The sequence below is a fragment of the Equus przewalskii genome, chromosome 15 (assembly GCF_037783145.1).
Source record: "Equus przewalskii isolate Varuska chromosome 15, EquPr2, whole genome shotgun sequence".
Classification (NCBI taxonomy): Eukaryota; Metazoa; Chordata; class Mammalia; order Perissodactyla; family Equidae; genus Equus; species Equus przewalskii.
In genome coordinates this window covers 6,529,295-6,557,034 of record NC_091845.1, presented here as the reverse complement: position 1 = coordinate 6,557,034, position 27,740 = coordinate 6,529,295, and the positions used below count along the sequence as shown (strand labels likewise).

General features: G+C 40.1%; 1 protein-coding gene across 1 annotated transcript in view; it reads left to right on the top strand.

Annotated features, from left to right (window-relative positions):
• Positions 1-27,740, top strand: part of SYN2 (synapsin II) — a 175,075-nt gene that overhangs the window by 104,137 nt on the left and 43,198 nt on the right. Inside the window, exons 2-4 of the mRNA XM_070576487.1 lie at positions 22,346-22,403; positions 23,688-23,779; positions 26,021-26,177. Coding sequence (XP_070432588.1) covers positions 22,346-22,403; positions 23,688-23,779; positions 26,021-26,177 — 307 coding nt within the window. The remainder of the gene's footprint in view (positions 1-22,345; positions 22,404-23,687; positions 23,780-26,020; positions 26,178-27,740) is intronic.

Below are 27,740 nucleotides of genomic sequence, written 5' to 3'. Positions count from 1 at the left end.
AGTAAGTATATCAGTTAGGGTTCTCCAGAGAAACAGAACCAATAGGAGATATATAGATTTATTTTAAGGAATTGGCTGACATGATTTCTGGGGCTGGCAAATACAAAATCTTTAGGGCAGGCCACAGTCTAGGAACTTGGGCAAGAGATGATATTATAGCCTCGAGTCTGAAATCTGTAGGGCAGGGCAGTAGGCTTGAAACTCAGGCAGGATTTCTACGTTAGTCTTGAGAGAGGATTCCTTCTTTTCTAGGAGACCTCAGTTTTTGCTTTTAAGGCCTTCAACTGATTGGATAAGGCCCACACACATTATCAAGGATAATCTCCCTTACTTAAAGTCAAATGATTGTGGATATTAATCACATCTACAAAATACCTTCACAGCAACATCAAGACTAATGTTTGATCAAATAGCAAGGCACCATAGCCTAGCCAAGTTAACACGTAAAATTTAATCATCACAGTAAGTGACCAATAAATGTTTGCTGAATTGAAGTATGCTTTAGCTTCTTATCTGAAGCTCAGAAAAAAAAGAACAATCTTACTTTTGTTTCCAGCAGTGATTTTAACTCAATAACCTGAATATCCTCTACCACTAAACTCCTAACAGCTTTGATAGAAAATAACAACATTCTTTAAGATACATAACTGAGTTTTCAAGAAAGTAAGAGACTTCCCAGAGGCTGAAAATGAAGACACACTGAGTAGTAAGTCTATAAGATGATGTTGTATCAGGCCTCTTGGGATATGTGTTTGTAACCTTGGGACTTGGATTTTAATACCCACACAGGACCAGGAGATGAAGACTTGAGTCCTCACAAGACAGGCATTAAAGCTGACACCCACAAGTGAGACTGGGACCTTAAGTAAAATGGTAGATAGAAAAAAATCTTCTTATTAATACATGGACACAAGAAAGTTGTCTATCTCAGCCTATGCTCTGGATAGAAGAAATGTCTCTGAGAATTCAAAATCATACATCTATCTTCAATTGGGTGTAGAGTTTGGATTTATACTACCTGTATAGTCTGAGTTCCTACAAGTTGCTAACATAAAAAGGATGCTCAGCCTCTGCTACCCTGGGGTGCCTAGCGGAAGAAAACACAAACCCTCTTAAGATGATAAAAGATCTATAACTATAGGATGATGAAAACATCTATAAAATTAATATATTTCAAATGATTAAGGACAAAAAAGAATTAAAAACATGAGGATAGAATCAGATACTATGAATAATGTAGGGCAGATATAACAAATAGAATTTCCAGAACTAAAAAACATAGTCATTGAAATTAAAATCGTAATGGACTGTTTAAACAGACACTTCTGAAGAGAAAATTGGCAAACTGAAAGGCAAGGCAGAAATTGCCCATGATGCCTCTCAAAGAGAAAAAGAGGAGAAAAGTATGAAAGCAGCGTTAAGAGACAAGAAGGACAGAATGAGAAGATCCAATATATGTTCAATAATAGTTCTAGAAGGAGGGAATGGAAAGAATGGAAAAGAGGTATTCAGAGGTAATGATGGAAATTTTTCCAAAATTGATGAAAAACGTCATTTAGGAAGCACATTGAGTTCCAAAGGATAAATTAAAATAAAGCTACTTGTAGACATATCGTAGTGAAACTGCATACCAGTGAAGACAAAAAGTAGATCTTAGGAGTACCCAAATATAAAAGAGATATCCTACAAGAAATCGCAAACTGAGAACAGTGGCGAAGTAAACAAAAGAATAATGTCCTCAAAAGATGAGAGGAAAGGAAACCCCACTCAGTCTAGAATTTTCCACCTAGTTAAACTTTCATTTAAGAGTGAGGGTAAAATAGAGACAATTTTAAACAGGTAAGGCATCAAGTTTACATTTCAGAGATTATTTCTGAAAGGACTGCTAATAGATGTTCTTCAGGAAGCAGGAAATTAAATGCAAAAGCAAGTAGTGACATGAAAAAAAGCATTAGCAGAGAATGGTAAACATGAGTAAATCTTAAAAAATAAAAACAAAAAACTTGACTACAGAATAACAATAAAAATAATGACTAATTTAGGGAGATAAAAACAAGGCAAAATTAAAATATTGGGCAATAATAATATGTGACCTGGCTGGGGAGTAAAGAGAAAAGGGGAGTGACCAGCCTTAAAGCATACTAAAATTTAGGAGGAAGGTAGAGCTACTGACTGAATTTATACTTGACAAGTAAAGCATATATGTTTAAAAAAAGGTAACCACACAAAGAATAGAAATAAAATGTGTAATTACCAGCCAATTTAAAGGGAAAAGACTTCCTCAAGGGGTCCCATGCAAGAAAGATTAACTCTGCATATTGTGTAATAAAAAACATTGAGAATAACCTAAGTGTCCATTATTGGGAGAAAAGGTAAATAAATTGTGATGTATTCAAACAATGAAAATAAATGAGCCAGGGTTTTATGTATTACCATGAATACACATCAGAATTTAAACATTGAGTGGAAAAAGGCAGCTAACAGGCAGATAGATATAGAATAATACCACTTATATAAAGCCCCCAAACAAGCAAGAGTCCTATATATAGTTTATGGATACATACACCAGTAAAAACTACATAAATATGTATATAAAAGTAATAAGTATTAATTCAGAATAATTATTCCTGGGGAGAAGAGGTGGAGGAATGGGGTTGGGGAGCAGTGTATATTGATGTTATATATTTTTTTAATCTGAAGAAAATATAAAAAAATATCAAGATTTGACTAAGCTGGGTGGTGGATAAACAGGTATTGTTATATCATTCTTTAAATAGTTCTTGAAATCTTTCTTCATTTTAGACAAATAATGAGCTTAAATTTGGAGAAATGTGTATAGCTATTTGAGGATTTTAATTAGTTAAGTTTATTTTTTCCATAGTAAGGCATGCTATAAAGTGATGGCAGAAATTTAGAAGGATACCACTGTGTCTGATTAAAATTTATAATTTTAAAGAAATAAACAGACTTGCATTTCTCCAAGGTCATGTTTTCCCTAAGTGGTAGTTTGCCAAGAGAAAGCAACACTAACTAAAATCTCAGGTTTGTCCAACTTCCAATTCTTGCTGCTTTACTCGGGGTTGATATGACCAATCCAGAAGAATTTCATCAAGTTCTAGTCATCATGTCCTAATAAGATAAACAGAGTATTTTCAAAGAGGAGCCTTCAGGCTGAGACTGTTCAAGAGAACAGAGGCAGTGTAGCCTGAAGAAGTGAGGTCTCAAGGGGGCCTGTTCAGTGTCTCCCACAGGATAGACATGTACGAGAAAGGAGCAGACTGGTTTTATGTGAGCAGAGCCGAAACCAAACAGCAAACTTCGGGATGGCAATTTTCAGCCCATTTTAAGAGTCACCTATCTGAAAATGAAAAAAACAAAAAAACCCTGACAAATAGTAATTTTTCTGATGACCCTTTGTTATGAATATTCTAAGTTCTTGCATTGGAGTGGGAGGTGGGATTTCATGACCTAGTTTTAAATTCCCTACACGTGAATGATAGAGATAGACTGTTAAGTCTTTAAACCACTCAAGCAAACATAGTCACATACCAGAATTATTGACACAAAGAGGGAAGCTACTCTTGACCTCAGGATCTCAGCTTTATTTTAGGAAAGTCCCCAAAGTGTAGAATCTGGAACCTGGGAAATAAACAGCATTCAAGTAGAAATCTCCCTTGAAGAGACTACTGTCAAGGGATGAAACTTTCACAGGTCCTCAGAGGCCCTTCTTCTAGTCATTGGCAAGCCAGGAAGCAAGGAACTGGCTCCATCCTACCTGTCAGCCTTATCCCCATTGCCCTGTCACTTCCTCTCTGCCATATGCATATCCTATATTCTACTGTAACCGCACCATCACTTAACAGGGCTTTGTGAATTCCACTTTCATGCTGCAGTACTTTTGTTGAAGCCACTTCTTTACTTGAAATGCCCTTTCCACATCTCATACTGAAATCCTACTGTTTAACTCCCATACTGTCAGAGCCTAAAAATGCCTTTAGAAACCTTATGGCTAAATCTCATTTACACATAAATAAAATGCAATTCACATGGATTCCTAAGCTACACAAAATTTCTCCCATTTACCCTATAATCAGAATTTATCACTCCTTTCTCTGTACTATAGCACAAACAGAAATCATGTATGTAGAATGTCTGGGACCATATCTGTTCTAAGTTAGCAATATCTTTGAAGCTTAAATATCCTAACTCTGAAAGAGCACAAGGAATTTTTATTTTTAATTGTGCTAAAATTTACCATCTAGCCATTTTGAAGTGTACACTTCAATAGTGTTAATAAGTACGTTCACAATGTTGTACAGCCAATCTCTAGAACTCTTTCTTTTCATCTTGCAAAACTGAATCTCTGTCCATCAAGGGACAAATCCCCGTTGAATATAAGGAACTTCAAAGAGCTCTTTTGTCATGTAAAGTGTGATAAAAGAAAGAATTTTTTAAAGTATATGTGTCTTAGCTAAAAAGAAATTAAAGCTTTAATTTCAAGAGTTTGTGAGTTATTTAGGAGCCTGGTGAAGAAAAGATTTTTCCTTTGAAAGCCAGTATGGGGAAAAAAAGATTAATATTTATAATGGTTGACTATTAGTCAGAAAGGTACCAAATTGTATCTAAAGATGTTGGTTGTCTTTACTGTCTTGTGTAAATATTCATTTTAAAGCTATATTTTTATTACAAAAGTCATACTTCCTAGGAAGCCATTTTAAAGTAGTAATAGAAATTGTTATGCTCAATTGTTTTTTAGTATGAAATTTTATTTGATCTAAAAAGTAAAATAAAAAAGCACACATAAAAGTGAATATTTTAGAAAGTTATTAGTAAATTGTGAGATTTAAAAAATGAATCTTCTTTAAAAATTCTTTTTCAGTAATTCCGTATTTTAGAAGTAGTGTGAAGTGGTTAATAATATCTGCTCTGGAGTCAGTTTGCATTGTCTCAAATCCTGAATCCACCACTCAGAAGCGTAGCACCTTGAACAAGTTAATCTCTCTGTGCCTTAGTTATCTTATCTGTAAGATTAAGAGATAATGCTACCTGCCTTATATGATTGATGTGAGAATTAATTGAATAAGGTGTGTAAAGTCAGCACAGTAACTAGTGCTTACTACATACTTAATAAATATTAGCTATTATTAATTTTATAATAGTTCATATAATTCTGGTGCTTGGACTCTGACGTAAATAATCTACTGTACTTCTGTTAACACTGATTTATTTTTATTCTTCTTTGTGCCAGAACTGTGAGGGATCTATAGTCTTTCCTTTCCCTACCCTACACCCAGTGCTTTGCATATTATTGGATGAATAGTAGGTACCTCATGTAATGAATCTATGTTGAATGAGTAAATGATGAGAATATTTTTAAAGGTTTATGGAATATATTTCTTTATGACAGCACTGAGTAACAGACTCCTTTCAGAGGATGGAATCCAAACCCAAACACTAAGGATAAAATGAACTGGGTTTTCAGGCAGATCAGTTTGGATTGTTTTTTGTTTTGTTTTTTGAGGAAGATTAGCCCTGAGCTAACATCTGCTGCCAGTCCTCCTCTTTTTGCTGAGGAAGACTGGCCCTGAGCTAACATCCATGCCCATCTTCCTCTACTTTATATGTGGGACACCTGCCACAGCTTGGCTTGCCAAGCAGTGCCATGTCCGCACCCAGGATCCGAACTGGCGAACCCCGGGCCACCGAAGCAGAACGTGAGAACTTAACTGCTGCGCCACCAGGCCAGCCCCTGGATTGGTTTTTAAAACTACTCTTTTGGGCTTGTTGAATGTGAGGGGCATTTCAGTGGATCATTAGAGGTGCCTAAAAGGATAGACAACTTCATTGAAGAGAAGAGAACCAGAATAGCACCATATATCTTTGCACTTCTGTACTAAGGCATGAGCTGCTGTCCAGAGCCATTCTGGACTAAACTTGATGTAATGAAAGGAGCATTGGAAAGAGAAGAGATCAGTGTTCCCACAGGGTTCCCACTGCATGACCTTGGGCCATTTTTCCCTTTTTAGCCTCAGTTTCTTCAACTATAGAAATGAGAAGATAGCATCTAAGATCCATTTCTCCATTCAGAACATGTATGGTTACATCTTGCTAAACTCAGGTGCATCTGGGAGCCGGTGGCATGTCTCTTCAGAACAGTGCCAGTTCTTCTCCTGGCCTGCCAAAATTCACTCATTGGTGCCTATTCTGGTGAATAATCTCTCCTCCTGAATTTGTGCCAGTTGGAAAATTGAGAATGGAATGTGCCACCTGGGTTTGGATTTGGAAATCCAAAGTGTTGTTGCCTTGAGGTACAAGGATATTTCTCCTCAGCCATGGTGGTGAGTAGGTTGATTTTACCAGCCATAGCAGTTTGTACTTGGACTAGGAAAAGAGGATCAAGTCTTTGTTTCTAATGAGAGCAGAATGAGGGGAGAGCTCTTTTCTTATTTTCTTCTAGCAATTTGCTGTATGAATTGTGCCCTGGTGATGTAGTGTTACAAACAGAATCAATGCATCAGTAAAGTGATAAAAGTAAATAAAGCTTTCTTATGCTTCGATAATGTTTAGCTGTTTATATTCTTTTTTTTAAAAAATTTTTTTAATTTTTCTCCCCAAAGGCACCCCCCCCCCCGCCCCCCCCCCGGTACATAGTTGTATATTCTTCGTTGTGGGTCCTTCTAGTTGTGGCATGTGGGACGCTGTCTCAGCTTGGTCTGATGAGCAGTGCCATGTCCGCGCCCAGGATTTGAACCAACGAAACACTGGGCTGCCTGCAGCGGAGTGCGCGAACTTAACCACTTGGCCACGGGGCCAGCCCCTGTTTATATTCTTTATCATTCTTGATCTCACAAGCACTTTGAATGGAAATCAAGTCCTCAGTTTCCACATCCTATAATATCATTTAGGAATCTCTATCTGTTGGATTCCAGTGTTCTTTGATTTTGGGGAGAGTTGCCTTTCTTGCTCTAAGAAGGCAGCAAGGTGGGATGGAAAGGGAATGTGGTCTGCCTCTCACTAGGTGTTTGACTTTGAACTAATCAAGTATTTCCTCTCTCTGGATCTCTGTTTCCTCGTGGATAAAAGGTACCTAAGCAAAATTTTCCCTCTCAGAAGGCTGAGGGAATATTATGTTATTAACCTCTCATGTGAGAGTGAAGTCTATAAACACTTCAATAACTGGTATCTTGATTGTACCTAGAATAGAACATTGAAATGGAGGATGGTCTCATCACACATTGGAGTAAATGACTATATTTCTGTTTATATAAATGCTTGATCAGCATTCAAACAATAAATCCATCTTGTTGAAATGCTATTTCAAAAGACTCAACACAGACACATTGTTTAGCCCAGTGATTTTTACATAAAAAGGAGGAAGAACGAGTCCTAAAATGTGTGGATGGGTGCTGTGCTACATAGTTTACATACTCATTTATTCATTCTACAAATATCATTGGGTGTCTAGCATGTACTAGGCGTTATAGTAGAGCTGGGGATGGTATTGATACAGCAGTTATGACAGCAAGGTCCCTACTTTCATGGAACTTATATTTTGGTTGGGGAGATAGAAAAGAAATGAAAAGTCAAGGAAATTTTAAAATAATGTCTATGAAAATAATATAGAGAGAATGACTGGGAGGGGAGGGGACTACCTTAGCTCAGGTAGTTAGAAAAACATCACTGAGGAGGTAATGTGTGAGCTGAGGCTCAAGTGGTGAGAAGCAGAACATGCAAAGATCTGGGGGAAGGATAGATCTGGCAGCAAGTGCAAAAGCCCAAAAGAGATGGTAAGTTTAGCATATTTGAGGATGCATTAAAGGCAGGGTCATTTAAATCTAACAAGCTTTAGAAATAGGTATTATCTTTATCTTATAGATGAAGATACAGAAAAGTAAAGAGCCCAAGTTCAAGTGGTAAGTTGAAAACCTGAGATTTAAACCCAGGTTAGTCTGGTTCTAAAATCCATGCTCTTTCCTCTGTACCATGCCACTCAGCAATTGATTAAGATGCAAAAATTCTGAGTTGGCTTGAATAACTTATTTCTGTGTAACATGGTGGGGAAAGAACTCTTTCTTTTGTTTCACAGAGTGTATACTCCAGCTGAAAGGTATAAATGGCTATTTGTTTTTGGCATTTGATGAACGTACAGTATTGTGTATTCTTGTATGGTACTGTTTTATGTATTGTGGTTCCTCATTCCCTCAAGTCCCAGGTGGGTATGTGTCCTCTGCCAGGAATCAAGCAATAGGTCTTTATTAAGGGTGGTGTTATGGGCTGAATGTTTGCCGCACCCCCACCTCCAATTCATATATTGAAGCTTTAACACCCAATGTGATGGTATTTGGAGGTGGGGCCTTTGGGAGGTAATTAGATTTTGATAAGGTCATGAGAGTGGGGTTCCCATGATGGGATTAGTGTCCTTATAAGAAGAGGAAGAGAGACTAGAGCTCTCTCTCTCCCCACCATGTGAAAACACAGTAAGACTATGAGAAATAAATGTCTGTTGTTTAAGCACCCAATCTATGGTATTTTGTTATAGCAGCTTGAAATGATTATATCTGTATATCTATATCTGTATTGCTCTATCTCTCTCTATCTATCTATATAAAGAGAGAGAGAGATTTATTATAAAGAATTGGCTCACACAGCTATGGAGGCTGGCAAGTCCCAAGATCTGTTGGCAAACTAGAGGCCCAGGAGAGCTGATGGTATAGTTTCAGTCCAACTCTGAAGGCCTGAGGACCAGGAGAGCTGGTGGTGTAAGTTTCAGCCTGAGCCCAAAGGCAGAAGACTGATGTCCCAGCTCAAAGACAGTCAGGCAGAGAGAGGGTGAATTCTTCCTTACTCCACCTTTTGTACTCTCCCCCGGGCTCACACTGGGGAGGGCAATCTGCTTTACTCAGTCCTGATTCAAATGTTAATTTCATCCAGAAACACCTTCACAGACACACCCAGAATAATGTTTAGCCAAATATCTGAGTTGACACATAAAAGCAACTGTCCCAGGTGTGGTTTGTTTAAGGCAGTGGTGAGTATGAGTGTGAGTGGTTGGGAATAGGAAGGAAGTATAAGACACAGTACACACCCTCACGGGGCTTCTGATGCAATAGGAATGAGGAGGCACACATAAATAACAAATAAGTGGATGATACTAAGCTGTTTCTCATTTAAAGTGATGAGTGAATGGGTTTCAGACTAAGCTTTCAGAAGGAGGAGAAACCACTGCAGGCGGGGAGGACAAGGAAGATCTCATAAGGGAGGCAGAACTTGTTATTGACCTTGAAGAATGAGGAGATGGGGGATTTCCTTTTTTTTCTTAATGTTACTTTTCACATGGTCTTAATAAGCTTTAAGATACATGCTAAGATAATTCATAAAATTTGTACCAGAAAAGAAAATGGAAGACTCTCCATCCAGTTTTCTTGAGGCTTGACAATAATTTGGATAAAACCAATGAGAAAATGATTTTTGTCCCATTCCACTTACAAATCTAGATGAAATAGTTCTGTGTAACACATTAATTAATAGAATCCAATTAAGTATTAAAACAAACATTATATGATAAAGTAAGATTTATTCCTGGATCCAAAGGCTGGAAGAAAAGTAGAAAATCTATGATTGCTTCACAGGTGAATTTTCCCAAACATTTATGGTAGAAATAAACTCTTCCACAAAAACTCACTTCCGGGGCCGGCCCAGTGGCACGGAGGTTAAGTGTGCACGTTCTGCTTTGGCGTCCTGGGGTTTGCAGGTTTGGTTCCCGGGTGCGGACATGGTACCGCTTGGCAAGCCATGTGTGGTAGCATCCCACATATAAAGCAGAGGAAAATGGGCATACATGGTAGCTCAGGGCCAGTCTTCCTCAGCAAAAAGAGGAGGATTGGCAGCAGATGTTAGCTCAGGGCTAAGCTTCCTCAAAAACAAAAAACAAACAAAAATTAACTCTTACTTCCCAACTCATTACGTAAAGCCAGCATTATTACTCTGACACCAAACCAGACAAAGTCACAACAAGGAAAGAAAACCACAAACCCAAATCCCCAGTAAGTGTACATGCACCAATTCTTAACAGCATTTTAAAACTGAATCTCGTGATATATAAGAAGGATCATGCATTATGACCCAGTGGGGTTCATCCCAGGAACTCGTTTCATATAACATTTGAATATCAGTCACTGTAATTCACCACACCAGCAAATGTAACAAGAAAAACAATATCTTCTCAATAGATGCATGAAAGCCCTTTGAAATTACCATTTTTGTGTGTGTGCGTAGTAAGAAGACTTAGCAAATTTCAAGTATGTAATACAGTATTGTTAACTGTCTTCACTATGCTATGCATTAGATCTCCAGAACTCATTCATCTTGCATAACTAAAACTTTGTACCCTTTGACCAACATCTCATTTCTTCCTCCCTACAACCCGTGGCAACCACCATTCTACCTCTGCTTCTGTGAATTTGACTATTTTAGATTCTACTTGTAAGTGAGATCATGCAGTATTTGTCTTTCTGTGTCTGGCTTAGTTCACTTAGCAAAATGTCCTCCAGGTTCATCCATGTTGTTGCAAATGGCAGAATTTCCTTCTCTTTTAGGGTGTCTGATATTCCATCATACGTATATGTCACATTTTCTTTATCCATTTGTCCATTGTCAGACATTTGGGTTGCTTCCATATGTTGGCTCTTGTGAGAAAGAGGTGATTTCTAAGTGGACCAAGGCACAGAAGTGGTAGTTTGACAAGAGGTATTTGGGAAACAGTGTCTGAATGGTAGATTGATAGAGTAGTACCATTCAGTGTCTGACTGGTAGTAGGGTGGGGCTCCTGCATTTTCTTGTGCAGGTTGTTCACTGCACAAGGGCAAGACAAGTAGAGGATGAAATGTAGCCCCACATTCTGCTCACCAAGCCAAGTATCCTGGTACAGGGGTGTGTCCACCCAGAGCAAGGGGTACCTTTTTCTAATTTACCCAAAGACTCTGCAGCAGTCTTACAGGAGGGAAATAGTGGGAGATAAGTTTGCAGTAGAAGGATGGATCATAAAGGATGTTTCCTTGTATCTAGACTACTGCAGATGGAAACATGCAGCTTTGATGGTAGTGGTGATTGTGAGTATGATTTGTGACCCTACACTGGAGTCAAACCTGGAGATTTGTCAATGCCAGGAACCCTATTTATCTGGCATAAAATAGATCTATATCTTTTGAAAATTGTATTTGCTTGATGTTTCTCCAAAGCAAACTTTGTAACTGACCCACTTTGCTCCAATATCAGATCAGGCTGATTTAATTTTATAAGCCAGTCATGGAAAGAGAATCTGTCCCATGACTCTAAAGCATTCTGTTCTGCAGCTCCTCTGTAATTACAGACAAATGCATCTAATCTTCCCATTGTGTGTTCTCCTGAGTTACAGGATTCTTTTTTTTTTTCTGTATTTGATAATCTTGTTATCTTGTGATGCTGCATCATTTAATTATTCCCCAAAATAGGGATCTTCAGAAAATCTGCTCAGAAAAAGTGATTTGCTGTTCCCAACTGAAGTCACAGCTGTGGTGTTTACTCAGAAATTAGTCATTTTCAGAGCTTTGAGATTGCTGTTTTTCTTAAGGGGTCTCATCTTCCACCTAAGGCTATTGAAGCCTTCCTGCAGACCACTTGAGGGAATTTTATAAACTCCAGAGAAAGACTAAGTAGGTATCCTCAGAGATCTTCAAGCCCAGGACTCTGTCAAATTGAGCATGGTTGCCCTCTCTGATATTAACCTCTAAATGTCTAGCTATATTCAATTCAATAACTCCATAAACATTTCCCTAGCATCTACTGTGTGCCAAACAGTAGGACAGGCATTGAGAGTACAAAAATGAATTAGCACAGTCCTTATCTAAAGAAGTGTGCAATCTCTAAACTTGATCATCAGAAACACCAAAATTTAATTTTGCTAACTGCTGCCTTTAAGCAAGTCACTTAATTTATCTGAGCCTCATTTTCCTACAAAACCAGTAACACTGAGATGACATTCCTGTAAGGCATGAAATATTGTGATTAATTTGGGTTATCTGGGATGAATGACATTGTGTCTAGTCACTCAGTGTTTTTTTCCCTTCTCCTTCACAGTCTTCTGTCCCCTTTGGATCTTTTTTTTAAGGAAGATTAAGCCTGAGCTAACATCTCTGCTGATCCTCCTCTTTTGCTGAGGAAAATGGCCCTGAGCTAACATCCGTGCCCATCTTCCTCTACTTTATATATGTGGGACGCCTACCATAGCATGGCTTGCCAAGTGGTGCCATGTCCGCACCCAGGATCCGAACTGGCGAACCCCAGGCCGCCTAGGCAGAAGGTGCACACTTAACTGCTGCATCACTGGGCAGGCCCCCCGCTTTGGATCTTTACCTTTACAGACTGAAGAAGGCACATTCTTTCAACTGTTCCTAAAACCAGAGCCTTTCCATTTTATTCTGTTTTTCTCAGGCCATTTCATCATGTCATTTGTGTTTAGATAAGTGGACCTTATATGCTGTAACACAAATATGAAAGTGCAAATGGCTTGTTCAAGATGAGGTCAGAGTGTAAGAAACCCTACATGTTGGGTTTCCAATAAACTTTCTGATGATAACCACTGTTTTTTCACCTTTCACTCTCGCGATCTTTTTGTGTTTTGTCTGTGACATCTCACAGGACTGACGTCTTAAGGAAATAATTTTCTGTCATTTCAGATTCCTTTTACTGGATGGTAGTTGAACACTCATGATCCTCTGATAAGATTATTTATCCTGAATATGTTTTCTTACATTTAGTCACATTAAAACTCCTCTGCCACTTTTCTGCCCACATCCAATCTTCTTTCAGTTTATCCCTAATCAGCTTGGCATTTTAATCCCTGGAAGAGCTGAATGCCATCTGCAAACTTGGCAGTTTCCCCAAGCACTCTTTTCCAGATCATTTATATGAATGTTAACTAAGACACCATGCAGCTTGCTTTCTATCTAAGAAGTGCCTTAATTGCAGAGCATTTGATTTAACAACTTAATCACTGAATTAATAATAACAAGGACCAGCTACAGAACATTGCCTTTATCCAGAAATGTGCTCACTTCTTCCTGTTCTTTGTTTCTTATTCCTAAACCAATTATCCATAACAGAAATTTCTCCATGTACTGAAAGAAAGTCTGTGGTTCATGAATTAGGTAACAAGTCCAACTGGAGTTAAGAACCCTTTTACCAATATAGGCCCTACCTCATTATTTTAGGTCTCATTTATGTCTCTGTTCCAGAACGTCTATAGTCAGAGTCCTATACCACTTTTTATCACTTTATTAAATCCTATTTTTTAATATCACTGTCATTTTCCAGCTAGGCCTAATCAGTCAGATCATCAGTTGAGTTGCCAGATGAGTGCTATGCAATAGCTGTTGGTTTGTCATGTACCAGTAAAACAGCAAGTCCTGAAGTCTAGTTACTGCACCAGCTTCCCAAATGATCTTTAGCCTTGGTTTGCTCCCTCCGGTCTCTTTCGCATTCCAGATGAAGTGGTCTCTCAGATTGTAGGCACATCTGACCATGTCACCTTTCTGCTTAAAATCTTTACAGTATTTTTGGAGACAGTTGGGAAAACCTGAATATAGACTCAGTAAAGATGTTAAAAATTATTAATTATTAAGTAATAATTGAGTTATTACCCTACGATAGGCAATTCATAGAGAGAAAGTAGATTAGAAATTACCAGGGACTAGGAGGAGGGAAGAATGGGCTGTAATTGCTTAATGGTTACAGAGTTTCTGTTTGGGATGATGAAAAATAGTGATGATGGTTGCATAACACTGTGAATGTACTTAATGCCACTGTATTGTATGCTTAAAAATGGTAAAAATGGCAAATTTTGTTATATATATTTTGCCACAATAAAAAAAATTTTTTAAGTCATTGCCAGTTAGAGATAATACTTAAAATTTTACAGAAGAAATGACATGATGTTTGGGATTTGCTTTAAAATACTCAAACAGTAGTCTCAGTAACAGTGAGGATGATAGATAAAAAGATTGGCAAAATGTTAACTATTGAGGATAGCATTTTCCATAATAAAAAGTGTTTTAAAAAATCTTTTGGAGGCTAGCCGTTAAGTCCCAACTACTCAGCCTGACATTTGAAGCTCTTTGCCAGTCTGTCCTTTCCCTTTCTCGGGAGCCTCAGCTGTCACTGCTCAGTCCACTGTGCCCTTCCCTCCAGTCAGCTGGCCTGCTGCAGTGCTGTGTGCTCACACAGCCTCTGTGCCTTTGCAGTCACCTTTCAATTCTGCTTCCTTTTTATGTGGCAATTCCTACTCATTCTTTAAGACTCAGCTCTGTCTTTGGAGCCTTCCCAGACTTCAAGTAGAGAGAACTGCTCCCTCCTTTGGATTCCCACAGTGTCTTGTTCAGACTCCTGCTACAGCTTATGCTGTGTATTGCAATCTTTTAGTTATGCTTCTGCTCTCCACTAACCTGTGAGCTTCTTGAAGGGAGAGGAAACTTACTTTTTACTGCACGTCTTTCCGAGCTGTATGAAACTTGTGTTGTTGTTGTTTTAGTTGTGTGCTCTAAATATGTTTTAAAGGAAAAGATGGAAAGGTGGGAATGTAAATACTAGTTAGAAATCTTAAGAGGGCCTCGCCCCATGGCTGAGTGGTTAAATTTCTGCACACTCCACTTTGGTGGCCTGGGTTCACAGGTTTGGATCCCAGGCGTAGACCTACTCCACTCACCAGCCACACTGTGGAGGTGTCCCACATACAAAAAATAGAGGAGGATTGGCATGGACATTAGCTCACAGCTGGTTTTCCTCAAGCAAAAAAAGAAGAGGATTGGCAGCAGACGTTAGCTCAGGGCGAATCTTCCTCAGCAATAAATAAATAAATAAATAAATCTTAAGAGTGGAAAAGGACTGTAGCAATTATCCATATGGATATTGGTCTCCTTTTCTAGACTGTGCTTTCTCTACTTGGCAACTGCTAATGCATTTTTACATTTCCAGCACCTACCACTGCATGCTCAGTAAACTGTTGCTGAATTTATTGAAAAACCACAGCCTTTCTGTCTATAGGTTGCAGAAAGCCAACTGCCTAGCTTGGAGTGTGGAAGTACACTTTTTACAAGAAACAATTAATTTTGGGCATGATTGTCAGAGCAGCAAATAAACACCTGAAGGGATATCCCTGGACCTGTGGAGTCGGTGGCTATTCATATGGCTAAATTGTTGGTTGAGCTGGGACTACAGCGTGTGTGCAGTATACATTTTGCCAGGGGGTGGCGGCAGGCGCTCACAAACTCTCTCCAAGACCAGCAGGCCTGATTTTTACCTTTTGAGTGTAGGATGGGAGATAGAAGTCCTCTACTATTTCTAGTATATTTTCCAACTTCTTAAAGGCTTGAGATGCTTGGCTGAAAGAAGTCCTGAATTAGAGACAGTGAGAGCCAGAAACTAAGCACCTTGTTAACAATAAATGTCTAGACTGTGTTGGACTAGTTCCAGAGCTCCAAGAAAGCCTCCTCCCTAAATGCCTTCTGGAGTCTATGAAGGCATTCCTAGTACTTTCATCTTCTAGCTGGAAGTTTTGATCCTTGTGCAAACCTCAGTCACTTAGAGAGGATTGACACTTTAGGCTGTTTGTATGTCCTGTATATATGTTCCAATGTGGTTGGAGATTGAGAACAGATTTTCATGTGGGGAAGTATAGGATAGGGAAGAAAGAACATGACACCCTGGGATGCACATATGTGAGAAGAGAGGAGAAGATGGCTGGGCCAGCAAAGACAGGCTCAGTCCACTCAGTTTTGAGGGTGGCTTCTTCTGGTTTTCTGTATTTGTCCAGCCTAAACCACCACTCCTAACACCTCCAGTCTAATAAACAAGCTCTGATTGTGAACCTCCTAAGTACACAGCTTGGTGAAGGAGTTGGAAATTTATAGATACAATGATTATATTTGCACAGGCTTCAACTCAGAGCATATAACCCGCCAACAGGACATAATATTTAAAATCCAAAATGTTCTGGAGACTCCAGGGCTCACGTATGGGATGGTCTTTGCTCTGAAGCATTATTATATAATCTAGTGGTCTGAGGCTGAGGGTGGGAGAAGGGTATCACAGACTGTTAGACAACTGAGTTTGGAAGATGGTATCAGATCATGATGCTATGAGCCAAATATCATGAGCAGATAATAAATGTGATGAAAGTTCAGAAGAGGAAGAAGCCGTGTTGGCTGTGGTAATAGTAAAACAGCAGTAATACTCAGTACATAAATGTTTGTTGCATTTTGCTAATAGTACTTCATATTTGCATAGCATTTCAGGGTTTCCAAATGCTTTCATGTCAATTATTCTCATCTGGTTTCATTAAGTCTTCATAACAAACTGTGAGTCAGGTATGATTAAACGAGGTAAAGTACATAAAATACTTAGAATAGTGGTTAGTTCATAGTGAATGTTTGCTGTTATTGTTAAAATTATTATTATCCCTATTTTATACATGAGGAAACTGAGGCTCAGAGAGGCAGTTACTTACCCAAAGTCAGGCAGCTGAGAAGTAGTAGAACTCAGCCTGAATTCAGCTCACTTGGCTCCTATTTCTAGACCTTTCTCCATTATCCTAAGCATAAAAGAAGGGATATTTAAGCTGGGCTTGCCTAGCTTGGGCCAAGTTTTGAGGGGGCCTTAGAGAAGCCTGTGAAATCATGCTCTTCAGCCTCACAAGCCCTAGTTGGCAGGTGGATGGGAGTTAATGAGGTATTCACTGCCTTGAGTAAGAAGAGTTATATATCTAGAAGCCTCTACTCATTTTAGCAGTAACAGAAGATGGTTCATTGCCTTGTCCATGAAGGAAGCTGCAAGCCATTAAACTCACATAGATCCTCAGCTGCTAGGCTTATTAAGAAAATGTTACAATAGGGGGAAATTGACAACACAGGCACCATAGATATTTTTAGTCCGTGCTTCAAGGATGTACATTTTGAGTTCTGTTTAGGATTGAACACAAGGGAATGAATTTGGATTGATTTGACAAGACTGCCGTCAGAAAGTCCTTACGGAGCACCTTCTCTATGGCCAGCTTATGGAACGGACTGTGGTGGGGATGGTAGGGGAGGTGAAGTAATTTCCCAAAACTTTCAGACACTGGGGAAAATGGTATAATCTTTTTCTTGGTTGGGGGCAGTATGGCAATATCAGTAGAACTAACTCTGTCTATTCCTTGCACCAGCAATTCTGAGATAAGTTATGTATCCTTCTAATGTACAACATGGTATCTATAGTTAATAATACTGTATTGTATACTTGAAATTTGCAAAGAGAGTAGATCTTAAGCATTCTTTCCACACACGCAAAAAATAGTAACTATGTGAGGTGACGAAAGTGTTAATCTGATTGTGGTAATCATTTCCTAAAGTATATGTGTATCAAATCATCATGTTGTACACTTTAAATGTATACAACTTTATTTGTCAATTATACCTCAGTAAAGTTGGAAAAAAATTATTTGTCCTATGAATATAGTCTTAAGTGTAAGCCATTATAGCACTGTTTGTAATAGCAAAAACAACCCCAAAACTGGAAATCTAAATGCTCGCCAATAAATATTGGTTAAATTACCGTATGACCATCAAATGGAATTTCATGCAACTATTAAAAAGGAAGAGGTCCATCAGTATCTACTGACAGGATATCACTAAGATATGTTTTTAAAAGCAAAAAAAAAATCAAGGTGCAAAAAAGAAGAGTTTTGGAAAAGTATAAGACGTTCCTGAAAGAAATCGATAATGACATAAAGAAATGGAAAGATATTCCATGAACATGGATTGGAAGAATAAACATAGTTAAAATGTCCATACTACCCGAAGCTATCTACAGATTCATCGCAATCCCAATCAGAATCCCAATGATATTCTTCACAGAAATAGAATAAAGAATCTTAAAATTCATATGGAGTAACGAAAGACACTGAATAGTCAAAGCAATCCTGAGAAACAAGAATAAAGCTGGTGGCATCTCAATCCCTGACTTCAAAATATATTACAAAGCTGTAGTAATCAAAACAGCATGGTACTGGTACAAAAACAGACACACAGATCAATGGAATAGAATAGAAAGCCCAGAAATAAAACCACACATCTGTAGACAGCTAATCTTCAACAAAGGAGCCAAGAACATACAATGGAGAAAGGAAAGCCTCTTCTGTAAATAATCCTGGGAAAACTAGACAGCCACATGCAAAAGAATGAAAGTAGACTGCTATCTTCCTCCATACAAAAAAATAGACTCGAAATGGACCAAAGACTTGAAGATAAGACCTGAAACCATAAAACTTCTGGAAGAAAATATATGCAGTACACTCTTTCACATCAGCCTTAAAAGGATCTTTTCAAATACCATGTCTACTCGGACAAGGGAAACAAAAGAAAAAATAAATGGGACTTCATCAGACTAAAGAGCTTCTGGAAGGCAAAGGAAACCAGGATCAAAATGAAAAAGCAACTCACCAACTGGGAGAAAATATTTGCAAATCATATATCCGACAAGGGGTTAATCTCCATAATAGATAAAGAACTCATACAACTGAAATACAAAAAAACAAACAACCCAAACAAAAAATGGGCAGAGAATATGAACAGACATTTTTCCAAAGAAGATATACAGAGGGCCAATAGGCACATGAAAAGATGCTCAAGATCACTAATCATCAGGGAAATGCAAATCAAAACTAAACTTAGATATCACTTCATGCCTGTTAGCATGGCTATAATCACCAAGACAAAAAAATAGCAAATGTTGGAGAGGTTATGGAGAAAAGGGGACCCTCATACACAGCTGGTGGGAATGCAAACTGGTGCAGCCGCTATGGAAAACAGTATGGAGATTTCTCAAAAAATTGAAAATAGAAATACCATATGACCCAGCTATCCCACTACTGGGTGTTTATCCAAAGAACTTGAAATCAACAATACAAAGAGACTTATGCACCCCTATGTTCATTGCAGCATTATTCACAATAGCCAAGATGTGGAAGCAACCCAAGTGCCCATCGACTGATGATTAGATAAAGAAGATGTGGTATGTATATACAATGGAATACTACTCAGCCATAAAAAAGACAAAACTGTCCCATTTGCAACCCCATGGATGGACCTTGAGGGTATTATGTTAAATGAAATAAGCCAGACAGAGAAAGACAAACACTATATGATTTCACTTATTTGTGGAACATAAACAAACTTATAGACAAAGAGAACAGTTTAGTTAGATTACCAGGGGGAAGGGGAGTGCGGAGTGGGCACAAGGGGTGAAGGGGCACATTTATATTGTGTCTGACAAATAATAAGGTACAACTGAAAGTTCATAATCTTATAAACTGTTATAACCACAATAAAAAAAAAACCACCAAAAAAAAGAATAAACAGAAAAAAAAAAGAGTTTATATAGCATGGTGCTGTGTATATATATGTTGAAGCTTATATGAATGTAGATACATCCACACATTTTCCCCACACTGGATAGAGATGCTTGTAACTGATGATGGGGAGTATGTGTAAGGAGAGAGGAATGGGAAAGGAGAAACTTTTATTTTTCATTTTATCCTTTTATATGCTTTTGAAGATAGATTGATTGATTGATTTAACCACAGGACATACTAATTTTTTTAATATGTAAGCCACTTACTTACATAAGGTCATACAGCCAGGAAAGGGTACAGCTAGGATATACACCCAGACTATGATTCCAGAGCCCATATTCTGGATTCTAGCACACTGATTCCTAATAGTGCTCTCTTACTATCAAAGAGTGTTTCTGTCACTTGCTTGTATGTTACAAAATTTTTCATGGAAATACCTGCAACCAAAATGTCCAAGGGCCAGGAGCTGGGAGAATGTGTTCATTCTCCAGAATGCTCTGCCCCATCTGCCTGCCTGCCATCTCGGCTCCTTTTCTATGAGATTGTGGCTCATCTAAGAGAGGTCAGTGGCCTAGAGCGAGTAAACATGGACTAAGATTTCCAACAGACCAAATTACCTTAAGGAAAAGGCATTAAGATAATTGGAGAGGTGGGGGTGGGGAGAAGGCATGAAAACAGTATCATTAGCCAACTTGGTCAATGGGCAGGTACAGGAAGTGGCAGATAAACCCAGCCAGAATTTATAAATATACTTTAATATCAGTATTCAAAACCCATAAAATATATGAGTGAATTTTAAAACTTGACGTTATGTAAGCACCTAGATGTAAACTCTTAGTTCTAAGCTTAACTCTTTTGAACTTTTCTGTGATTTAGACATATCAATTTCCCCATCAGTCAAATGGACAGCACTGTCTGTCCTGGCTGCTTCACAGTGTTGTAAGGAACAGATAAGGCAAGGAATGTACTTGGAAAATGTCAGGCATCATACAGAATGAGAGGTTGTTTTTCATGTCTCTGAGACTTACCTCACAGAAGGAGAGCTATTTTGAGACAGGAAGATGGGAGGAAGCATTGGAAAAGCATTGCTGATAACAAGGTAGATGCACCTCACCAATGCAAGAAAGGAACCTCATTGGTCATTTACTCTAGTTCCTCCTTTTTATAGTCGTGGACAAAGACCTACAGAGTCCAAGATCTGCAGAGCAGTGTAGTGCCATGCATAGACTATTATTTAAACCCATAAATAAGACAGAACAGTAGCCAGAGGGTTGGGATATGCTATAGGCTCCTTGCTGGAGGGGCTTGCTGAGCTATGAATGTTGAACAGGAACCTGGGACCAAGCTGATGAAGCTTAGTAAGGAATTGGGGCAGAGGTGGGGGGATGGACTTCAGTGATCCAGCTCTAGGATGGCTGAGTGCCTCTGAGGAGCAATTTGAGGGTGGCCAGAGACTTGGGTAGGATAAATGACAGCTTCCTAGAACAAACTGTTCCAGAACCTAGAGAGGAAAGGAAATAGCCTGGCCTCATCCTGGGTGGTTCACAGGAAGCAGGGTAGGAAGTATTTGTAGTGGGACTAGTGCTCACAGCGTCAAGTCCCTTTTCAGCAGGGGAAGGAAAATGAGGGGAAAAAAACATGCAATGCAGCACACATGACAAGTCAGTTTTTATAATGGTGGGGAAGTGAGGATGAAGAGAATGAATCAGCAGAGGGAGACTGTGCTATGCCCTCAGACTCCAAGGGCATTGGAGTCAGACTTGGGTGTGAATACTGGCTCTGTCACTAAGTTACTGTATGATTGTATATGCCATTTTCCTCCTCTGAGTATTGGTTTCCCCCTCTTGAAAATGAGACCTTTCTCCCTATCTCATAAGTTGTTATGAGGGTTAAATGAGATGTTCTTGAAAGCAATTCACACACAGTTCCTAGAACATGATGCCCAATAAATGTTGGTTTATTCCTTTATTTTGGGGAGGGACTTCTTGAAAACCTCCAGTGAAACATGCTAATTTGAAATTTCAAGCACTGGAAAAGCAAGCCTGATCTAACTAACAGATACAGTGTGGAAAGGCCCTTTTTACAAATAGAGGACCAGCCTAAATGGGCAGGTAAGAAAGTCTTATGGGGGAGAGGGTAGGTTAAGTAGGAATGGATATAAGTATAAGTCCACTTATGAGGGGCTGTGAAGCCATTAATGCATAAATGTGAGGGCCCTCCAGATCCGTGACAAAATGGGAAAATAATAAGTGCTGTATAGCTCACCTTGACTCATTTTCTCGACTGCTCAGAAATAAAGGATAGGTTTTGTGTTCAATTGTAGCAGCTTTCCTCACGTTTTCCCATTCCCCAGTATAATTAACTCTCTCTCTCTCATTCATTGATTGTCATTTAATCCTTGTTTTGTTGGTTGTATTTGCTTTTTAAATTATTAATTGCCTCACATCTCTTTTGGATGGATGGGTATGAAGAGATGAAATGATAACAGTTTCTTTAAAAACTAAAATTCCAACAGTGGAAACCAACTAGAAAATTAGAGTGAAACATAGGATGGTGGAAGGTAAGGAAACTGTAGAGATGCATAAGATTGACCTAGTCTTTACCAGAAATAGCATTAGGGAAATTACTACTTCTAGACTTTTGTAGCCAAAAGACCAGGGGTGTTATAAAATCACAAAACCTGAGAGTGAAAAGGTGCTTTGGATTGTTTTATAGGTTGGTAAGTTGAGCATTAGGGAGAGGAAGTGGTTTATTCTTGGCTCGGTCTCATGGTGATCCAACAGCAGAGGTAAGGTCTAACCCTAACCCAGGTCTCCTAACTCTCATTCCAGGGTTCTGTCTGCTGCAGTCCTCATCTTTGTGATAGTGAATTTCTGACCTCAAACACTAGTACAAAACTAATTTATATGGGTTTTTTCCTTTTTCCAGGACCAAGTGCTTTCGGGGCAAAAAAATCCTTGGAGATTATGATATCAAAGTGGAACAGGTAATCAGCCCGAAGCCCAGAACTGCATCTGCGTCATCATTGCTCCCTCTTGGCATCCCAGTGTGAACCACCTAGGTCAACTGAGTAGAGTACAGTATCCATCACTGGGTTCCAGGCTCTCCATCTCCTCAACTCCACCCTTTCCCTAGGACTTTTCTCTCTGCGAGACATGGTCCTGCAGGCTGCGTCTTTCAATTTCCCTGACTTCTTCTCATGTTTCTGCTGTCTGTAGAGAGGCAAGCAGTATGGCTCTCAGTGCCCTCTTGCAGCACAAGATTCTCAGGCTGAGGAAGAAGACCTTAGAGGAATGTTTTCCTAGGACACTGGCTGCACCTCTGTATTATTGGTCACATGTGGTATTCCTGAGTAAGCACATGTCTGCCATTCAGGTGTGTGGCCTCCAGTGTTGCCTGCTCTGGGCCTGAGGCTACATTTTGGAGAGAACTTAGAAAAGAACACCTCCTTGTTTTAATGCAGTCAAATCCTGAAAGACTCCTTTTTTATTTTCCTTTATCCTTTGCTTCTTGACAAATAGAGATTAGATCTGTTTGGGTGGAGAGGGGGATGTCCACTTTAAACAATGCGTGTATTTTCTATGTAATAATAGAAGTTACTCACCATTCCTTACACAGTGTGGTGTGATTTACAGAGTACTTTCCTATCCATTATTGCATTCAGTTCTTAAAATAACTTGTTAGATAGGCAGGCTTGATAAAAATTATTCCCATTTTATAGGTGGAAGAATCTGTCCTTCCAGAGAGGACAAGCAACTTGTCTAATGTCTTGTGCAGCTAGTTGGAGGCAGAACGTAACTAAAACACAGTTGCCTAAACTAAAACCTAGTGCTTTTATATTAAAACTGATAAGATCATGTTTGCCCTGGTTCACGTTCCTGCCCTGTAGAGAGGCAGCACAAAGGCTGCTGGATTGGGAGTCCAAAGACCCAAGTTTTGCTCCTGTCTCTGCCAACAATAAGTTTTGTTTATTCAGAAAAGTCACTTAATTGCTCCTTTGGTAAATGAGGATAATTATCTCTGTCCTTCCTGCCTCATGGAGTTGCTATGAGAGTTAGCTGAGATAAGTTTGTGAAAATGCTTTGAAAATTGTAAATAAATGTTTGGTGGTGGGGCTGCGGTTGCTGCTGCTGCTGCTGCTATGTGGAGGACTTGGCCAAGTCAGGACAGGGGGCTTATTCTCCTACTGTTATTTTTATTGATTTTTTTAATTGTACTAGAAAACACAAGATGAAATCTACCCTCTTAATCCCCTACTGTTATTTTCCAGGCGGAATTTTCAGAGCTCAACCTGGTGGCCCATGCAGATGGGACCTATGCTGTGGATATGCAGGTTCTCCGGAATGGCACAAAGGTTGTCCGGTAAGGTCCCTTCTGTCCTCAGGGTCATTGTCACTGTCTCCAGAATTACCATCTCTAGCTTGCAGAGGTGGTTTCAAAATCAGGTGTTGGAGTAGGATAGCAGTGCTATGTATAGTGTGCAGAACCCAATGATGTGTGCTGTGTGGAAGCAGTAGAGGAAGGCAGAGAAAATCAGCTCTTGCCCTCAGAGAGCTCTTAGTCCAATGGTAGAGAAAGCTTTATGGACTCAGAACTCACTTAGAGGTAACTGGGTCCCTGTCAGAGGGGTTCTGGTACTCCAGCCCCACTTTGACCAGTGCAGTTCTGTGCCTTTATCTCTGCATATATTTCCCCTGGAAAACGGATTCCATTGCTTTAGAAAAAAGTTTGAAAACCTCTGATCTAGTTCAAACTCCTATTTTACCTTGATTTGCTTAGATTCATTCAGCAAGTTGGTAGCAGAGCCTGTGTTCTTTGTGAATTCTCTTAACTCCCAGCCCTGTGTTCTTTCTATATTTTTCATTCCTGGAAACTCCTAAGTCTGATAGGAAAGCCTAGGGTTGGAGGGGACATTGTGGGTGAAAGGAAATTTGCAATTACAGAGCACTTACTTGCCAGCTGGTGTATTGGGTGACTCATAGACCTGACCAAATGTAATATAACAATTCTGTGAGGGAGGTGATGAGAATTCCAGATGGAGGAAAATGGTTTCCACAGTGTTATTCTTCCCAGGGGCTCAGTGTGGCTTCAGGTTTTCAGACATCAGAGTCTTGCTCCAGGAAGAGTCTTCACTTCACTCTCTTCCCTACCTCAATCTGCAGTACCCTGACACTGAGACCTCCAGTGTCCAACAAGAACTGGGTCAGTGACAGGAAAGGCAAAACTCGGGTGCCTGAAACCTAACAACAGGATATCTGAACTTGTCCATCCTGGAGACTAAGGAAGAGGACAAAAAAAGATGTCTGTCCAGGTGGGGAGTAAGCTCAGAGAGATCTTACAAGAGAGAATTATGGGCTTCTTTAACTTTAGGTAAAGTAAGTCATAGGGGTACATGCACACAAGCAGGTGGTGACAGAAAGGTCCACAGCAGGATCCTGGGAGGGATCTGGCAAGAATAAGGCAGGCCTCTCCAGGTATCAGTGTAGGAACTCAAGAGCTCGCCACAAGTCTACAGCTCAACTCCTATAACTGGGATATAAGGTTTGATCTCAGGCATACAGCTGGAGCCAGTTTCCCAGAATGGACATAAGGAGGTCAGAGCAGGTCTAGGACATGCCATACTGACTTGATACTAAGTCACCTGAGTGACTGAGGAAGGCTCCTTTTACCTCCACTTTAAAAGACTGATCTCTGAGCCTGGGTGGGGCTGGAGCTATAGGTGGGGATTGGATGGGTGCCTCGGCAGAGACCCAGGTAGGTCATTGCACATGGTGTGAAACTGCTGAGCCTTAGAGCCTTGAGGGAATATGCTGCTACAGAACTGATTCTCTGGGAAGGTGGGGTTCCTCTGGAGTCAGGGCATGAAGACAGAGGTCCTGGGCCTATGAAGCAGCTGTGGCTAGGAGCTTTGATGGCTAGGGGTGAAACGCAGGGAGCCTTCCCATGCACAGGAACATTCTGTACTCCCAGTGCTTCCTGTAGCCATTGCTCAACCTCAGTTCTGCGAAAAATATTTATACCCCTCCCTAGCGTCTGCTTTGGAAGAATAACATTGGGAAGTCTGGCATCTGTTCTCAGCTAGCCTGGACCCTTGCACTCCTGGGGGCCTGATAAGGGCAGTGCCTATTTTAAGGAGCAGCTTTAAGGAGTCAGGACAGGACACTGAAATCAGGCATCTCCAAGGCAAGGTGATGAAGTCAGCTAAGTATATTGTCTTTAAATCTACTGGGACCCCAGCACCAACTCTGGAGCCACAAGGAGCTTCAGCTCTCGTACTGCCCCATAGGGTCAGGGAAAATTCTTGCTCACTTCAGTGTGAGGGTCTAAAAGTATTTCTTCCCTCCTGAGGGCATTTGTAACTTAGAGAAAGGTAGTGCTTAAGCCAAAGGAATAAGGGAATTTCAGAAATCTGTTCATCAAATCTCCTTTGAGATATGCCATAATGCCTCATTTCTTAGTCCATAAAAGAATAATAATAATAAAATGAGGGTCTTGGACCAGGTGGCCCCTAAGACTGCTTCTCTGTCTTTGGCTTTGGAATGGGAGACAAGATGATGTATGATGATGCTGGTTACTGGCAAACTCGCCTCTACTTCTTACCAGGTCCTTCCGGCCAGACTTTGTGCTCATCCGGCAGCATGCATTCGGCATGGCAGAGAATGAGGACTTCCGACACTTGATTATTGGCATGCAGTACGCAGGCCTCCCCAGCATCAACTCACTGGAATCCATTTACAACTTCTGTGACAAGCCATGGGTGGTGAGTGAGGTCTCCTTCCCCCCAGGTAAAAGGGTGGGATCCAGATCCTGTATCTCCCGTTCCCCCGGGAAGGGCCACTGTTAATCAGGATGCAGTAGGCACCGGCTGAGAGGATATGGGAGGAGCTTTAGCTGGGACATAGGGTAGGGTAGGCTTTCATAGTAGAACATTATCATCATGGGCTGGACCACCTTTGCTGCAGAGTAGACCTTTGGCCTCACAACAAAGTCACACAAAGATTCTGTGAAGAAGCCCTTACTGGTCTGTAGGCTCTGCCCTCAGCCATAGGACGCAACAAGAAAAATACCTGTTTCTTACCTATGAAGGGTCTAACTATTAGAAAGTTAGACCCTAAGGGGATGGAGACCCAAGGCCAGTGGAGACCAAGGGGATGGTCTATCTCAGAGGGATGTTAGTGACAGAGTCGTACCAAGTGGTTCAACAACCTTAAAATGACATTTATCTACAAACATATGAATGAGAAACTTACATGAGCTGGAAGTGCTCTTAGAGATTGTCAAATCTCACCCCTTCATGGTAGAGATGTGAAAATTAAAGAAGGAAAGTGAGGAGTATAAAACCACTTACTGTATGGTGCCAACTTCTGAGATTTTGCTACATTATTTCACTTAATCCTTACAATAACCTTACAAAGAAGATATTATCATTATTATCACTTTTTACAAGGAAGTGAAACCCAGAAAGGGTTAAGTAATTTATCTAAGTTATAGAGCCAGTATTTCTCTGGATCACAGTGCTGATCACATAAATTGGGTTACTATGTGAGGAAGAAGCTGGTCTGGGTTCTCTTCCTTGGCCAGCCTGGAAATCTGGGAGGCAGTGGAAACTTTTTTTTTTTTTTAAGATCGGCACCTGAGCTAACAACTGTTGCCAATCTTCTTCTTCTTTTTTTTTTTTTCTGCTTTTTCTCCCCAAATCCCCCCAGTACATAGTTGTATATTTTAGTTGTGGGTCCTTCTAGTTGTAGTATGTGGGATGCCGCCTCAACGTGGCCTAATGAGCAGTGCCATGTCCACGCTCAGGATCCGAACTGGCAAAACCCTGGGCTGCTGAAGTGCAGCGGGCGAACTTAACCAATTGGCCATGGGGCTGCCTCCTCCCCCCACTTTTTTTCTGTCCAGTGGAAACTTGAGGAGAGAGAAGGAGTGGGGCTGGGAGGGAGAGTGACCTATGATGGCTACTCTGGCCTCCCCTCTGACAGTTGAGGGGACCCAGTGCCTGTAACTCTGCTGCTCCAGGCTGGCCCTCTCAGAAGGAAACACCTTCCCCTAATCACATCCTCCTCTTCTTGTTTTCCAAAACTCAAATTTCAGCTATCATACACTGGCTTGTCAATGGTCATGGCACTGGTGGCTGATGGTGAAGTTCCCAGACCCCCAGCTTCTCCACCACTCGGGGAGCTGGAGGGGGTATTTTTAACCAAATGGATCCATCGCCTCTGCTCTTGATCTTTTTTTCACACCTGAACTCGAATTTTTCCTGTTCCCTTGGAAGCCAGGGAGGCCTAACAGTGTAAGAGAAAGACCAATGAATGAGGAGTTA